The 15,278-nt window shown below is 40.7% G+C and overlaps 2 protein-coding genes across 3 annotated transcripts; one reads left to right on the forward strand and one right to left on the reverse strand.

The window, feature by feature from the left end:
* Window positions 1-18: 18 nt before the first annotated feature.
* On the reverse strand, window positions 19-11,053 carry wdr24 (WD repeat domain 24). Its single transcript, XM_074620402.1, has 11 exons — window positions 10,957-11,053; window positions 9,109-9,231; window positions 8,343-8,827; window positions 7,838-8,015; window positions 7,006-7,684; window positions 5,266-5,372; window positions 5,042-5,169; window positions 4,843-4,947; window positions 4,380-4,717; window positions 3,946-4,130; window positions 19-2,867 (listed from the first exon to the last, which is right to left on the reverse strand). The coding sequence occupies exons 3-11, from the start codon at window positions 8,821-8,823 to the stop codon at window positions 2,699-2,701; spliced, it is 2,370 nt and encodes a 789-aa protein (XP_074476503.1). The 5' UTR covers window positions 8,824-8,827; window positions 9,109-9,231; window positions 10,957-11,053; the 3' UTR covers window positions 19-2,698.
* Window positions 11,015-15,020, forward strand: LOC141758760 (uncharacterized). Of its 2 annotated transcripts, none has more exons than XM_074620413.1 (6): window positions 11,015-11,137; window positions 12,358-12,510; window positions 13,401-13,494; window positions 13,652-13,811; window positions 14,071-14,223; window positions 14,783-15,020. In XM_074620413.1, exons 2-6 carry the CDS (start codon window positions 12,386-12,388, stop codon window positions 14,962-14,964), a joined length of 714 nt encoding a protein of 237 aa, XP_074476514.1. In that variant the 5' UTR covers window positions 11,015-11,137; window positions 12,358-12,385; the 3' UTR covers window positions 14,965-15,020. The 2 variants fall into 2 exon arrangements, with proteins under 2 accessions (XP_074476514.1, XP_074476513.1); XM_074620412.1 differs by having other exon boundaries at window positions 11,025-11,165.
* Window positions 15,021-15,278: the final 258 nt, after the last annotated feature.

Consider the following 15,278-nt stretch of genomic DNA (forward strand, 5'->3'; position numbering starts at 1 on the left):
CACTAATTTAATGACAGCTTGAAGAGAATATCTGCAATATTTATTGGAGGTCCCACAGTTGAGTATGTATGTTAGCAGAGCAGTTTACATCCAAAATGTCATCACTTCATCATTTTATTCTATTAGACATTCATGTGAAATTATCTTAATTAGCATATGAATTCTTGAGTTCTGGCCAAAAACGTGTTTTGTGAGGTCACAGTGACCTTGACCTTTGACTACAGTATCTAATGAGTTCATCCTTGGGTTCAAGTGGATGTTTGTACCAGATTTGAAGGAATTCCCTCCAGGCGTTCGTGAGATATTGCGTTCACGAGAATGGGACGGACGGACATACGGATATAAAAATATAGAAATATCCACCCACCAGCAGCATAGTCTTTTTAGATCAGATGTCAGAGGTCATCAGTGTTTCTCAACCAGGGGTCCCCAGAAACATGGAAAATAGTTCATTTTCACTATTTAATTCACTATAAAAGTGAGCCCAATGTGAGAGAGAGTCATAAGAGTGATTATTCTGATCACTTTCTCAACGGTTATCTCCTCCACTGTAGTTGACAGCTATAGAATTCAGGTCTTAATGATATCTAACAACCAGAATCTTTTCAGATGGAGGGCCCTGAAGCGAAATCTTATCAAATGGGGATCTGTGACCTAATATGTATCAATTTAGGGGTTCTTGACATGAAAACGGTTGAGATGTTTCACTAGTCTGTCTGCATATCACAGGCTGATCAGGAACCATCGTCTCTGAGATTTTAATTTCCTGTTAACTTTTACTACTTCCCGAGAAGCAGCTAAAAACCGCAAAATGATTCATGACTTTGTGCCAAATTGTGGTGCTGACATGAATTCACAATGCATAAAGTTTGCGCATCATTAATACTTTACACTTCAGTTTTTGTTAAACATTTGTCAGTGGTTTAATTTTTTACTTCTTATAAAAACCTCCTTTAAAAAGGGGGATTAATGGTGCTCATTGAGCTCCGCATTAGACTTCAGCAGATGTGCGGAATATATTGGGACATTTACAAATCATTATAGAGTCTGTCTCTTTAACAAACACTTCATATCGTCTCGGACTTAATGTCCAGATGTCTCCATGTCTAATCTAATCAAGTGGCTCCGATTTAGTCTGACTCGATTGATGTGGTCGCTGTTTAATTTGCTAAAACTACAAGGCAGTTCTGTGCAGACTGAGCCTCGTGGGTCAGGGATTCCCCTCCCGATTGTTGGGATGTCCTCATACGGAGTAAATCTGAAAACCCTCTATTGTGCCCGGGGCCTTGGCGGCAAATCGATGTGGTGACAGTTGCAGCTGATCCAGCTCCACCAGCCTCGAGTGTGCAGGTTTTTAAATGGGAACAGACACACTGCTCTGGTCCTCATGATTGACAGGACAACTGTAGATTTGTTAATGGGAAGGATGGGGAAACTACAAGAGATGATGATCAGCGTACCAGCGTGTTAAACTGTCATAAAAAAGGGTGACAGATAGGAGAAGACAAAAACACTTGTGATGCTGAGCAGCGTCCAGAATGTAAATGTGCCCAAATTAATACATCAGTGTTTAGAGACTGGACTGATAGAATATTCTCCATCTCTCAGTGATCATTTAGACATGTCAGTAAAGCCTCCAACCAGTTGCCATCAGGCCACACGGTACTGGGATGCAACCGACAGCAAATGTCACCCAAGACAAAGCTGTCCTGTGGAGGTTTATCTGGACAGAAGTCGCCTCTGTTGGCATCCACACTCATCTGTTGTGTATCTCACCACTAGTGAGCTACACAAACTATATGCCAAGCAACACACTGAGCCGCACACATTGTGTCTGGCTCGTGGACTTGAGGCTAGAGATGTTGGCGGGTTGCCAGTTGGGATTTCTGGGCCCAAGAGAGGAGAGTGTGGCGGGGGAAAATGAATAAGTAGTTTCCCTCTCACTAAGGTGCCCTCGAGCAAGACTTCTAATCCCGACCGCTCCGCTGGAAACCGCTCAGCAGACGAGAGTAGAAGAAGTAGATGTACTGGGCAGCGCTCAGGTGTGAAGCTGAATGACTATATGAGGCTCGGTGGAAGTTCAAATGACCTGGATTCAGTCTACAAAGCTACATATACACTGAAGGGACTATTTTCCTGTTAAATGTAGTTGACAAAACAAAAACGTCACTGGTCCAGATACAATTTCAAGTGTATTGCTTTAATGTGTTGTTTGAATAGAGAGCTATTTCTCATATAAATTAATTCATTATCTACAGTCCTTCAAAATAAGGTATAGCATTATGTACAAAACATTAAGATGAACAGACAATTCTTCCTGTACAGCCTTCAGGATTTTACTGAGGAGTTTAAAAACAATGTAAAATGCAGCGTTGTGTGTGAATTAACAAAAAAAAAATATTGTTATCTATTGTAACATCTGTGTATATACAAATTCACCAATTCAAAAATGTGTTTGCTCTTGAATGGCTGTCCAGAAGAGCACAAAAAACCTCTTTGCCCCCATCAAACCTTTGACTAATCTCACTTCAAACACACAAACACACACACATCCTTCTATCCACAGTGATAAAAGACTCCAGGCCCATGTGGAGGAATGTGGTACATGTGTGTGTGTGTGTGTGATCCAGGACGGTGTGTGGACCGATTCCCACTCCCACGGAGCACCAGCTGTGTGTGAACAGTGGTCGTGATGGGCTCAGGTGTACTCACACAGGTGGCCGCAGCCGGCGGGGCAGTGGGCGCTGCTCTTGAGCCAGTTCATTATGTGCTCCAGATGTCCGCCGTGGCTGCAGCCCTGACACCACACAAACAGTCCCTTCACCACATGGTGGCACACTGCACATATGCTGGCACACTGGTGGCACCTAGAGGAGAGACGCAGGGTTCATGTCAGAGATCGGTTCATGTCAGAATTAAATAAATACTAGTATAAAAGTGTACTGTACAGAAGTTGCATTTCAGTCAACAGAAGAAGCAGTAAACACTGAAAATACACTCAAAATACCAGCAGCTGGGACAACAGCATTTATCCTTATATATTCTATAGTCACATAACATGTTAATGAATGAGCTTTAGAGTTGCTAGTAGGTCGATTTTGTTACTTTTAGACCGAGCCAGGCTAGCTGTTTCCCCCGTTTCCAGTCTTTATGATATACTAAGTTAGCCGTCTGCTACCTGTAACTTCGCACTTGGACATGAGAGTGGAATTCATCTTCTTACCATTATTAGATGTTAAAAATTTAGCTTGTTTTGCTGCAAAAACTGTACATTTCAACAAAATTGGATGGAGTTTAAAAGTTACAGTGTGTTGTGTTTTGGCGGCATCTAGTGGTGTGGTTGCAGATTGCAACCAACTGAGTACCTCTCCAGCCTCACCATAATAACACTACTTTAGGAGCAACAGAAGTCAGACAGCAGCAGGCGGTACCACGGTTTGGCACTCTGCGGCTCACGTTACCGCAGTTTCACAAGCGTGATGGAGAACTACGTGGCCTTCAGGTAACATAACAAAACGTGAAAGGCTCTCTCTAGAGCCAGTGTTTGGTTTGTCCGTTCTGGGCTACTGTAGAAACATGGCAGTGCAACATGGCGGACTCCGTGAAAAGGACCCGCTCCCTATGTAGATATGAAGGGCTCATTCTAAGGTAACGAAAACACAACGATTATTAGTTTCCGGTGATTATAAACTAATGAAAACATAGTTGTGGATGTTATATTCCAATTCTGCTAATAAATACCCCGAAATGTTATACATTGTTCCTTTAATAATTTAAATTAAGAGAAATTAGAAATTACTTTACTGAAGTTAAAGTAACATGGCTTGTACAAAATGTTACCTGCAAGAGATAGGCTACCTCACGGTAATCATACTAAATTATTAGTTTGATGATCGTATGTTAATACAGCACTTTAATATTAAAATGGTGATGCAGCGTTTATACCTGTCACAAATCCAGCCCTTGTTGCTCATCGGCCGCTTGCAGTTGCTGCAGTTGATGTGCAGTGTTGTAGACGCCTGGTTCAGGCCGGTGATGGCCACGCATGTGCTCAACTTGATGACCTCGTTGGAGACGTTCCACAGCTCGAACCGCTGCAGCAGGTCTACGTAGGACATGTACCAGTGCTCCTGAAATGGAAACACAACTCGTTCAGGGTTCAGTGTAAATACATTGAACCTAAAATGTTTGTTCAGGGAAGTATCCTGACTTATCTATTAGATATTTAAGATCCGCCTGAGGTCAGTGAGTCATTCTTTTCAGCATAATAAAAGCTTTTTTTTTAGCTGAAGAAACTAAACTTTTTCATTAATGCCTTTGCCAACAAAACAATTCTGAAGTTATAGTCCATGAGATATTTAAATGCCGCTCTATCTGACCTGGGTGAGGTCATCGATCTCTTTACGGATCCGGTCTCCCAGGACGATGAGCACAGACACGGCCATCTGCACGTCGCCCTGCTCGGCGTAGTAGCTCAGCATTTCCCGCACGATGGGACAGAAGAAGCTGGCGGGTAGATGCGGGTTGAACAGCGGCTGGGAAATGGAGATGAGCGAGAAGGACTCGATTGGCGTCAGACAGGTGACTTCCGCCTCGTTGCCGCTGACGTGCGGGGAGTCGGCCTTGTCCTGCTGAAGGTGCTCCGGAGCAGACGGGTTATCCATGATCTCGTGGCGCAGCTGGAAGGCCTCCTGGGGCAGCGTGTACTCCTGCTCCTCTGTTGTGACAAAAGGAGCAGAGATAATATTAGACAAAGGAGCGCTGAGCACGGAGGCGGTTATAAATAGCAGTCACTGACGTAAGCAACTCTCGAGTTTCCTCAGAGATAGGACTGTGACCGACCTGTTTGGTTGTCGTGCTCCATGGAGTAGAGGTCGTCGTCATCTAACTCAGCATCGCCGAACATGTACTCAGCCTGGCCCTCGCTGCCCTCCGTCTCCTCATTTTCTGAAGGGAAATTGAATGAATGGCTTATCTAGTCTCGTATAAAATACAAAGAACATACAGATACGCCTCTAGGAGTTCTAACAGCCACTCTCACCTTCATTATTATTGCTGATGTGCGAGTTCCCAGGCTCCAGGTGGATGTTGTCCTGCCTGCTCTCACCTTTACTGCGCTCCAGTCTGCTCTCTGTGCCCATCCCTGAGTTCATTTCCTTCATGTTGAAACTGAAAGCATAATGCACATCAGCATTAGATGGCAGTCTGTAGATGACTGGCATTACTGCTTTTGTTAATGGCAAACTAAATATGAAGGTAATTTACCTGTTCATTAAAGGCAAGGTGCCCAGTTTACTGAGGTTTTGACCGGGCGCTGTGAGGTTTGCTGGGTCGGAGAACATGATTCTCAACATGGTCCATGTTGTGGAAACCTTTGTATTAAAGAAATAAGTCTGGTTATTTATAACATGCGCCAAACACAATTACTTTATAACACATTACTATTGGAAGTAATGAGTTAAAAAGTGACAGGCTACTGTGACCACATTACTTTTTCCTAAAGTGCAGCACGGCTACAATTTCAGTATCAGACTTAGGGCTGCAACTAACGATTATTTTCTGTCGATTATTTTCTCGATTAATCGATTAGTTGTTTGGTCTATAAAATGTTGAAAAATGTCGATCAGTGTTTCCAAAAGCCCAAGATAATGTCCTCAAATGTCTTGTTTTGTTCACAACTCAAAAATATTCAGTTCACTGTCACAGAGGAGTAAAGAAACCAGAAAATATTCACATTAAAGAAGCTGGAATCAGAGAATTTACACTTTTTTTCTTTAAAAATTACTCAAATAGATTAATCAATTATTGACATAGTTGGTAATAAATGTAATAGTTGACAACTAGTCAATTAGATCTAACAGGATGTTACTTACACTCTGCTAATATCTATTGCTGATTCTGTTCACCATATCTCGCCTTCAAATCATGTTGGAAATATCACAAGATTCAAATGTTCATTAATGAAGCAACAAAAATCGAATATGGCCCAGAAAGCGGGACTCAAATACTGAAGACACCATCATTATTATAAAACCTGAAAATAAAGAGTTTGTCTCTGTCATTACTTCCACTATTTATGATAGTAAGTAAGTTTATTGGCTCAATTAATTCAAATAACCCTAGCACAGTCATTGTTGGGTTTAGTGCAAACTTAACAAGCAGTTTAGATGTGAGGTGATTTGTCAATTAATCTTTTAGTCTATCAAAAAACAAAAATCAGCAACAATTTTGATAATTTTTTTTATTGTTTTTATGTAATTTCTTATGCTAAAATGGTAGAAACTCAGTTTCCAGCTTCTGAAATATGAATAATTTCAGGTTTCTTTGTGTTCATTGATAGCACTGAATATCTTTAGATTTGCTGACATTTTTAGACCAAACGATTAATCATAAGTAATCAGCAGATTATTAGATAATGAAAATAGCTGTTAGTTGCAGTCTAGTGCAGTTACTTATTTTTCCAAGAGTAATGAATATATATATATATATTTAAAGTAACAAGTAAAATGATGTGTATCATTGTTTTTATCATAAATCATAATCTGTTAAATTGAGTTGCAATGATTAATCGATTAGTTGTCAACTATTAAATGAATCGCCAACTATTTATGATAAATTGGTTTGAGTAATTTTTTAACAAAAAAAGTAAAAATTCTCTGATTCCAGCTTCTTGAATGTGAATATTTTCTGGTTTCTTTACTCCTCTATGACAGTAAACTGAATATCTTTGAGTTGTGGACAAAACAAGACATTTGAGGACGTCATCTTGGGCTTTGGGAAACACTGATCACTATTTTCTGACATTTTATAGACCAAACAACTAATCGATTATTCTAGAAAATAATCAACACATTAATCGACAATGAAAACGATCGTTAGTTGCAGCTCTGCTGTCAAGGTTCCACTTAAATTGACAACATCAAGCCTAACCGGATTATTTGAAAAAAACACAACAACAAAAAACAGCTCTAAGTAGGGATTTGTTCCTGTATTGATCTGTCTGACCTGAGGTCGTTTGAGCTCCCGGGCCACCTTGGCGTTGTGATCACACAGCTCAGCAAACGGCTTCCCACAGAGGAGGTAGAGTTGTGCTGTCTTGACAAACCAGTCCATGCGGTTACTGTCCAAGTCTGTCTCAAAGACGCTAAGGGCGCTGGACACATGGGCAAACTGCTCTGTCGGGTCGGGTTTCTTGAAGAAAAAGAGGGTGGAGGGGTAGCGTCGGTCGCCCACGGGGTAAGGCTTTCTGTTGGCGTCGCTGCTGATCAGACTCTCCTTGGCTGCAAAGGCCAAGTCACCGAACAGTCCAAAGCACAGACCCTCGGGGTTGGCCTTGTCCACGGGACGAGTGGCGTCCTTGAACATGTGCTGGTAGAGCGTACTGTCCTTAGAGCCAGAGAGCAGGAAATGAGCGTCATGCTGGTGGCGCCACACGATACCGGTGGTCACATCCTTGTGTTCCTCAAATGTGGCGAAGGGAATGAAAGGTCTGCGGACATCCCACACGTAGATGTTGTGATCCACCATCATGGAGCAGGTGGCTAAATGAAACTTCCTCTCAGGCCGCCACTTGATCCGCGCCACTGAGGCGATCGTCTGGACACAGTAGACCTCCTTGGCCCGGGTAGTGGTCATGTCCCACACTTTCACCATCTTGTCCCTGCCCCCAGTGGCCAGCCATCCTCTAAAATGGAAATAAAGGGAGAACACAATTAAAGAATGACAATAATAAAAACACCCTAATCAAGCACGAGTAATTGCAAGTTGCAGTATGACCCGAGACAAGATCTCCAATTTCTCAGTTGGTTTGTATCACAAGGTCACTTTTTTTTTTTACCTGTCCTCAGGGTGCCAGTCGCAGCAGAACACAGGGCCAGTGTGGGCGGTGAACATTCGCTCGTAGCGGTCCGGCCGCCTGATGTCCCACAGCTGGACGTTGCCATTCTCAAAGGATGCAGCAAATGTGAAATAATCCTTCATGCTGAACTGGACATCCCTTACACTCTCTGACTGACCTGGAAGAAAGGGAGCGGGGAAAAAAGCAACCAGGTTATTAAGATATAGTTTGTTTCCTAATTTCTAACAGTAAAAACATTACTTATGCTCATTAGTGATTTTCTTTCTTGCTCAATGTTGAAACTGTTTTACACAAAATCCCAGAAAACAGTGAAACCACATGGAGTGAAAGTGTGCATTCAAATAAAAAAATGCACAGAGTAATTTCCAAATATTTTCACCACACTGTAGAGACTTAATAAGATGAAGTTTATGTCATGCAAAACACTCAGCAGATGCATTTCACTTAATAGTAAAAGTCAGATGCTTTTCAGAAAATGATTTACCTGAGAAAGTGCTGACAGACTCTTTCTTGCGCAGGTCAAAGCACTTCATGAAGCCATCCTGCGAGCCACTTAGCAGCATGTAAACCTCTGTGGGGTGGAAGCACACTTTGTTGACAGTGCGTTTGTGCTCAGTAAACAGCTGGTCCTGCTTGTTACGAGAGGGTTTCCCCAGGTTCCAGGTGACCACCGCCCCGTTGGTGGCAGCCGTGGCCAGCAGGTTCTCCTCCATCTGGTGCCACATGACATCTGCACAGCTGAAGTTGAGGGAGGGTTTGCGGCCGACGCGTAGATTCAGCTTCTCCACAAACTGCTCCTCCTCCAGCGCGTAGATCTTGAAGATGTTGCGGCCGGCTACCACCACCTGCGTGGCGTCACGGCACACGCTGATGGCGTTGGCAGGGGCGTCCAAGTGGCAGAACATAGTTCGGCCACTGATGGCACTGCTGCCGAGGGCTGTGGTAACCCGTGACATCTTCTCCATGTTCCTAGAGCAGACAACAGTGATCTCACTTGAGCTCAGAAACAATTAAAAAGGTGGCAATATGCATCAGGTGAACTACAAAGTCATTTGCTACTTTTACAGCACTATTTTAAAAGAAATCTGAGCGAAATGTAAAATGTTTTTAAGGCTTTTCAAAAATTCACCAGAAGGTGGCACTATAAGATGTTAGATTTATACAGTAGCTACTTGGTGTAGTGGGGCAGTATGATCAGCACTTATGTGTGTTTTTAACATTTTAGACAATGAAATAGCTGCAGTACTTACTTGTTGAAGAACTGCCGGCCTTGTCAATGTCTGCAGCAGCACAGAGTCCTCTTCATGTGCTCCCATGAGAGCCAACTTACTAGTGAGAGATTGGCATGTGTGCAACACACAGCAGGATATTATCTGGGTCTATGGTTGGGACAAATAATTTGTTTATCACAAACAAAATTTAAAAAAAAAGATCAAAAATGATCTATTATATACACCTTTTTCACAAAGACATGGAACTGACTAATGTATATGTAAGCATCTTGTTATCAAGGGGGTAAGTTATCAAAATTGCATAAAATGGATGACAGATTATATGTAACCCGGAAAAAAATGCAGATTTCTTAAGGCACTTTGTATGAGACACACGAGGACACGAGGGAGGCAGAGCTCTTACACCTCATAATAACGATTATTTTGTACATAAATTAAGGAAATTACGGTAATAAACATAATACACATTATAAAACATGTACAACTAGCATTCAGAAACAACTCATGTGCTGCTGTTTTGGCCAGGTCTCTCTTGCAAAAGAGATTCTTAATCTCAATGAGTACTACCTGGTTAAATAAAAAAAATAAAAAAAGACACCTTCTTGCTTTAGTGTTATATTTTCCAACAGATTATTATTTTATGTTTTCAATACTGTCAGACTTCCACTCTGTTTGTTTGTGTCAATCACCTTCTTAATAGATGTTTTGTGCTCAAGTGAAGATATAAGGTGAAAAACAAAGAGAGTTAAGAGACTACTCACCCCAGTAACATGTGCATTAACACTATTCAAATAGACTTATTTAGTTAACTAAGGTTATACCCTTGATTTGGTGCTTTAGTTGTGGTTCATTTCCTCAAAAATAGTGTTAAATTGGAGATATGTAGCGTTAGGCGTTAGCTCCTTCAGGATGTTCCCTTGTCTTGGCTACAAACAGCTAAACTCGTCTAATGGATGACAGACACCTTCTTGCTTTAATGTTATATCTGTATATCTAACTCTATTTGTTTGTGTCAATCACCTTCTACTTCGTGCTGGTGATTAATAGATGCTTTGTGCTCAAGTGAAGATATGATAAGGTGAAAAACAAAGAGAGTTAAGAGACTACTCACCTCAGTAACATGTGCATTAACACTATCTACTAGTTACCTAATGTTACACCCTTGATTTGGTGCTTTGGTGATGGTTAATTTCCTTAGAAATAGTGTTAATATAGTGTATATACATTAGCTCCTTCACGGTGTTCACTTGTCTGCAGGTGTTTTGTCTACCAACAGCTAAACTCTCTGTAATGTGTATAATGTAAGTTATCAAAATTGCATTTAGATGACAGACACCTTCTTGCTTTAACAGATTATTATTTGATGTTTTCAATACTGTCAGGCTCCCACTCTGTTTGTTTGTGTCAATCACCTTCTTAATAGATGTTTTGTGCTCAGGTGAAGACATGATGATCAGGTGAGAAACAAAGAGAGTTATAAGAGACTACTCACCCCAGTAACATGTGCATTAACACTATTCAACCTGACTAACTTACACCCTTGATTTAGTGATTTGGTAGTGTTAAATAGGAGATACGTAATGTATATGCGTTAGCTCCTTCAGGGTGTTCACTTGTCTGCAGGTGTTTGGTCTACAAACAGCTGGACTCTCTGTACAGTGAACTTGCACCATAAACACATCATAGGAATGTGATGCTAATGCTAGCTGGCTAACCAGCTACAGAGCACTTTTACAAAGATTAAACAACTAATGCGACTCATGTTCCACAAGTATGTCGGACAAATAGATAACCTCGATAAACATATATCCTACTGCGTGCCTGTGTCTATGTAAAGTCAATAACAAAGTATTTTAAGAGACAAACCTTCTGAAACTGTTGCTCACTTGCTTGCGGCACAGGAAGTTGTATTTTTGTAATCTCGCGAGAATTCAATATGTAATAACCGGAAGTGTCGTCACGCTACTACAATTCACATGCAGGAGTTTACTGGAGATTAGCAGCCTCTGTTTTAGTTTTGGTTTTAGCTGTCCTGCTTCAAACAAAGGTGAACGCTGTATTTTCTTGAATCAAAGGTAGGGATATTAATAATGCATTTTAAAGGCATAAGATTGTAGTCCATTCCTGTAAAGTAGAGGTTTTACTTTTGTGTCACTTTTGCAATGTAAATACTGTAAATCTACTGTTATGGATATGTGCAATAACATGCTGATCACTCTGTGCAATAATTATATGATGCTGTGCAATAATTCTATAATTATCTGACGGACACTTTGTGCAATAATCTGGCAAAACTGTAATCTGGCAAAACTGGCATCTCATCAATATACATATTGTATTTTTATATTTAATATTGTATTATCTTTTATATTTTTTTATATTTATATTGCACTCTCTTTTTTTTATCTCTTTTTTATTATTATTGTATTATCTTTTCATTAGCACCTATTGGATTGTCACAATCTAATTTCGTTGGACTACACAATGACAATAATGGGCTTGAATCTTGAATCTTTACAAACCAGAGAAAAGATGGAGACTTTAGACTCAAGTCTAACACAGTGATTTGACTTGTGAGCCTAATAATGTTAGCAATATGTTCCTGTTACCCTGAGTAACAGTAGTCTATATGCAAAATAGTGAAAAATATTTATTTACCTTTAAAGGAAAGCTTTCACTGTGTTTATTTTCATATTGCAATGCAATAGCCTGTTTAAAGTGATAATATACCAAACAACTAATCAATAGTGATGCTGTATGCTATTAGATAAAGGAGTGATGATAAAGTACATGTTTTGAATTCCTTAGATATAGATAGATAGATAGATAGATAGTAACTTTATTGATCCCGAGGGAAGCTCAAGTTCCCAGCATCACAGTTCCATAGTGCAAAACATGTTAGTAAAAAGGCAGTAAAAAAAGGTAGTATTGCAAAGTACAAAAAAATATACCAGATATAAAAATACAAGGAGATGAAGAAAACTGTTAAAACTGAATATAGTGCAGGGTAACAGCTGTGATACAGGAATATTTAAAAAGTGAATATAGTGCAGGGTAACTCCAGTAGCTTAGCCTATGAAAGTGCACTGTATGCATTATTATCTGTCCTGCAGCTATGTCGTGTTCTAAGCAGACCGGATGGCATGCAGCTGATGATAGAAGGATCATTACAACAGACTTGAGACTTGACATTGACTTGCAAAAAAATGATTTTTAAAAATGACTATTACAAACTGATATTCAGATAATGTTTGTCTGTGTTTGCAGGTGATGGTGTGACGCTGTCTCTGCTGCCATGAGTACTCTGTTTTCCTGTGAGAACCCAGCCACATGGAGGAGTGTGTATGGGAAGTACTGGGATGTAGTGGAGGCCAAGGTCAAAAGCAAGAAACCTGGGAAGCTGCTGAACCTGGAGAAGTGGTAAATAAGATTTCCTCACAGCAACTGTTACAAAATCACACCCAATTGCACTGGATTATGAGCAGATGTGGTAACATTTCACGCTGTGTTGTACATCTGTCTTCCAGCATGTAGTAAGATAACTGATTTATCTTTGAGTCATTAAAATTCATGTCTTGATTTAAGCACCAAAGTTCATTCTTGACCTTGGAAATAGCAGTCAACAATCTGAACTCAGGGGCTTTCAGCCGTATCACAGTGACTTCATCATCGGAGAGGGTTTGCTCGGTTGTCATGGAAATGGATTTGTTTACATTTCAGCTCAGTAGATGTATGATTTCATTCAGAGCTGTCCTCGACCAAAGAAATTCTTAGTCGACTATCATACGATTTTGTCGGCTAATCGATTAGTTGATTTAATTGACAGATTTATAAAACTGAGTTTCACAAAGAATCACACAAAAGCAAAAATCATGTGTTTACCAGATGTGCTCATTTGTTTTTTTTCTTTTAGAAATAAGTCATTCAGCCTGAAAAAACATTTAAAAAAAAGACCAATCGACTCGAGAAATCTTAGTCAACTGAGACCAAAATGACAGATTAGTCGACTAATCGACTGAGAGGGGGCACCCTTAATTTCATTACAGTACTCCCATCCGTGTTTGCTTAAGTTATCTCCATGACAACTGAGAAAACCCCATCATTAAGGCCACATGATAAAGTTGAAAGATCTGGAAAAAGCTAGTAAGAGGACCTTGAGTAGTGGATTGTGGATCGTGAATGAATGTAGCAATATAAAAAAAAGTGTATCTACGGTTATCCCCGTATATGAAATGTGTTTTATGAACTGAGTTAAATTGACCTTTGGTTTGAGAGTACTGAGGCTAACCTGTGTGTGTATTTGTGGTCAGGTACCAAGAGGAGCTGCCTACACTCATTTCAAGTCGACCTGAAAAACATGTCACCAAGTCAGAGCTGGTGAAACTGATGGAGTGGAAGCTCACTGTAAGTAAATCATACCAAGGAACTTTAACACACCCACAACAAAAGATTTTCTCAGTAAATACGCCTTCAAACATATATAGTACAGCTATGAAGAGGCACTAACAGGCTAACAGTGCATCCGCTGTGTCCTTGAGTGGCCCCGTGTGCTTTCCTGCAGAGAGGGAAGTTCAGGCCAAGGCTGCAGCAGCTGGTGGCATCAAACAGCGAGGACACCGTGGAGAAATGTTCCAGAAAGGCCTTCAGCCTCCTGCCTGATGTGCAGGCAGCGATCGCAGAGCTCAGCTCCTTGAAAGGAGTCGGACCGGCCACCGCTTCAGGTTAGCGCGACGTCTCTGTTCTGTTTCTGTATCGAATCTGCTTTCAGCGAACTGATAAAAGCTCAAGAATTCACATTGATGAAACGTCTCTGTGATCCTGTTAAAGCACAAAGTGAAAGCCTTCTCAGTAAGTGTACGGGGTAGTCGTTACACCGGTGGATTGAGCATCTGGGTACTCCTTGCTCGAATAGTTTGTATTCAGCTCATGGCTCCACTCAGCTTGGCTTTGGGGGGCTGACTGTCCATTATTTTGTTCCAGCTGTGTTGGCGGCAGGAGCTCCAGAACAGGCTGCGTTCATGTCAGATGAAGCCATGGAGAGCGTGCCGGGACTGAAGCCCATCCAGTACACAGCCAAGCACTACGCTCTCTACCTGGGCAAGATGGTCGAGCGCACTGAGAAACTAAACAAAGGTGAGCTAATGACGGGGACACAAGGGGGGCGGGTGCATCTGTGTGCTGACAAGATAGCACACAAAATATGATACTTACTAAATAAAATGTTAGTTTATAAAGCACTTGTTTACTGTCTCTAGGGTAAAAACAAATCAGGAGAAGCAGCGCACAGATTTTATGCAGCACATATCTGAAACAAAGTCCCAGAAAACAACTCTTAGTTCTTTTAAATCAAGGCTTCAAACTTTTCCGTTTGCCACCGCCTTTTATTAGATTCAATTTGGGACTATTCATTTATATTCTACACCGCGCTGTAACTCTTATTCCCCTGGAAATCTTCCACTTTTTTATAGGCACTTTACAGGGCCTATAAAAAGTTTTTTTTATTGTTGTACAACATTGAATCAAAGGAAATTTAATGAAAAGGGGATTTAATGTGGCTTTTTTTTACGTTTTTTAATAGGAAAATAATTCTTTTAGAACACTCTGAGGTCTCTCTCTGTTGATCAGTGTCAAAAACCCCCGCATGAAATCTGCTTTGATGATTCTGATGCCTTCCCTTCCTTCTCGTCCTCAGTGGATCCCGAGCAGGACTGGACGCCCCACAAGCTGGAGCTGTGTTTGTGGGCGCTGACCACGGCCAAACAGCAGCAGCTCCCACTTCTAAAGGACGTTGATGAGAAGGCCAGCGGTGTGGCGGAGAAATGCTCAGACGCCGACACTCACCTGAGACCTACAAAGAAGCTCAGAACAAGATAACAAAATGATTGCACAGTATGTTTTACATTAAACTTGCCTTTATTAAAGCCTTTATATCAAATGGAGTTGATTGAGTATTTGCATTTTTTTGTAGTTCAGTCATACAGCTGTAAGTTGCAGCACAATGATAATGATTTTGTGCTTAAAACACACTCCAAAAAGCAGTAGGATGTTGCCACAGTATTGTTCTTTATTTATATTGTTTCTAAATTAAAGCAAAGTACAATGAACAGTACAAAATAAAACAAAATATATTCATATATATACAATATAAAATGGTTCCGTTCAGAACATTTAAAAAGTACAATAGATTG

Source organism: Sebastes fasciatus, chromosome 20 (genome assembly GCF_043250625.1).
Source record: "Sebastes fasciatus isolate fSebFas1 chromosome 20, fSebFas1.pri, whole genome shotgun sequence".
In the NCBI taxonomy this organism is placed as follows: domain Eukaryota; kingdom Metazoa; phylum Chordata; class Actinopteri; order Perciformes; family Sebastidae; genus Sebastes; species Sebastes fasciatus.

Coding starts and splice junctions, on each gene's coding strand:
- LOC141758760 (XM_074620413.1), top strand. CDS start 12,386: ATGAGTACTCTGTTTTCCTGTGAGAACCCAGCCACATGGAGGAGTGTG. Junction 13,495..13,651: donor TGATGGAGTGGAAGCTCACT/GTAAGTAAATCA, acceptor GCTTTCCTGCAG/AGAGGGAAGTTCAGGCCAAG. Junction 13,812..14,070: donor CGGACCGGCCACCGCTTCAG/GTTAGCGCGACG, acceptor ATTTTGTTCCAG/CTGTGTTGGCGGCAGGAGCT.
- wdr24 (XM_074620402.1), bottom strand. CDS start 8,823: ATGGAGAAGATGTCACGGGTTACCACAGCCCTCGGCAGCAGTGCCATC. Junction 5,373..7,005: donor GGGAGCTCAAACGACCTCAG/GTCAGACAGATC, acceptor TTTAATACAAAG/GTTTCCACAACATGGACCAT. Junction 5,170..5,265: donor ACCTTGCCTTTAATGAACAG/GTAAATTACCTT, acceptor TTATGCTTTCAG/TTTCAACATGAAGGAAATGA.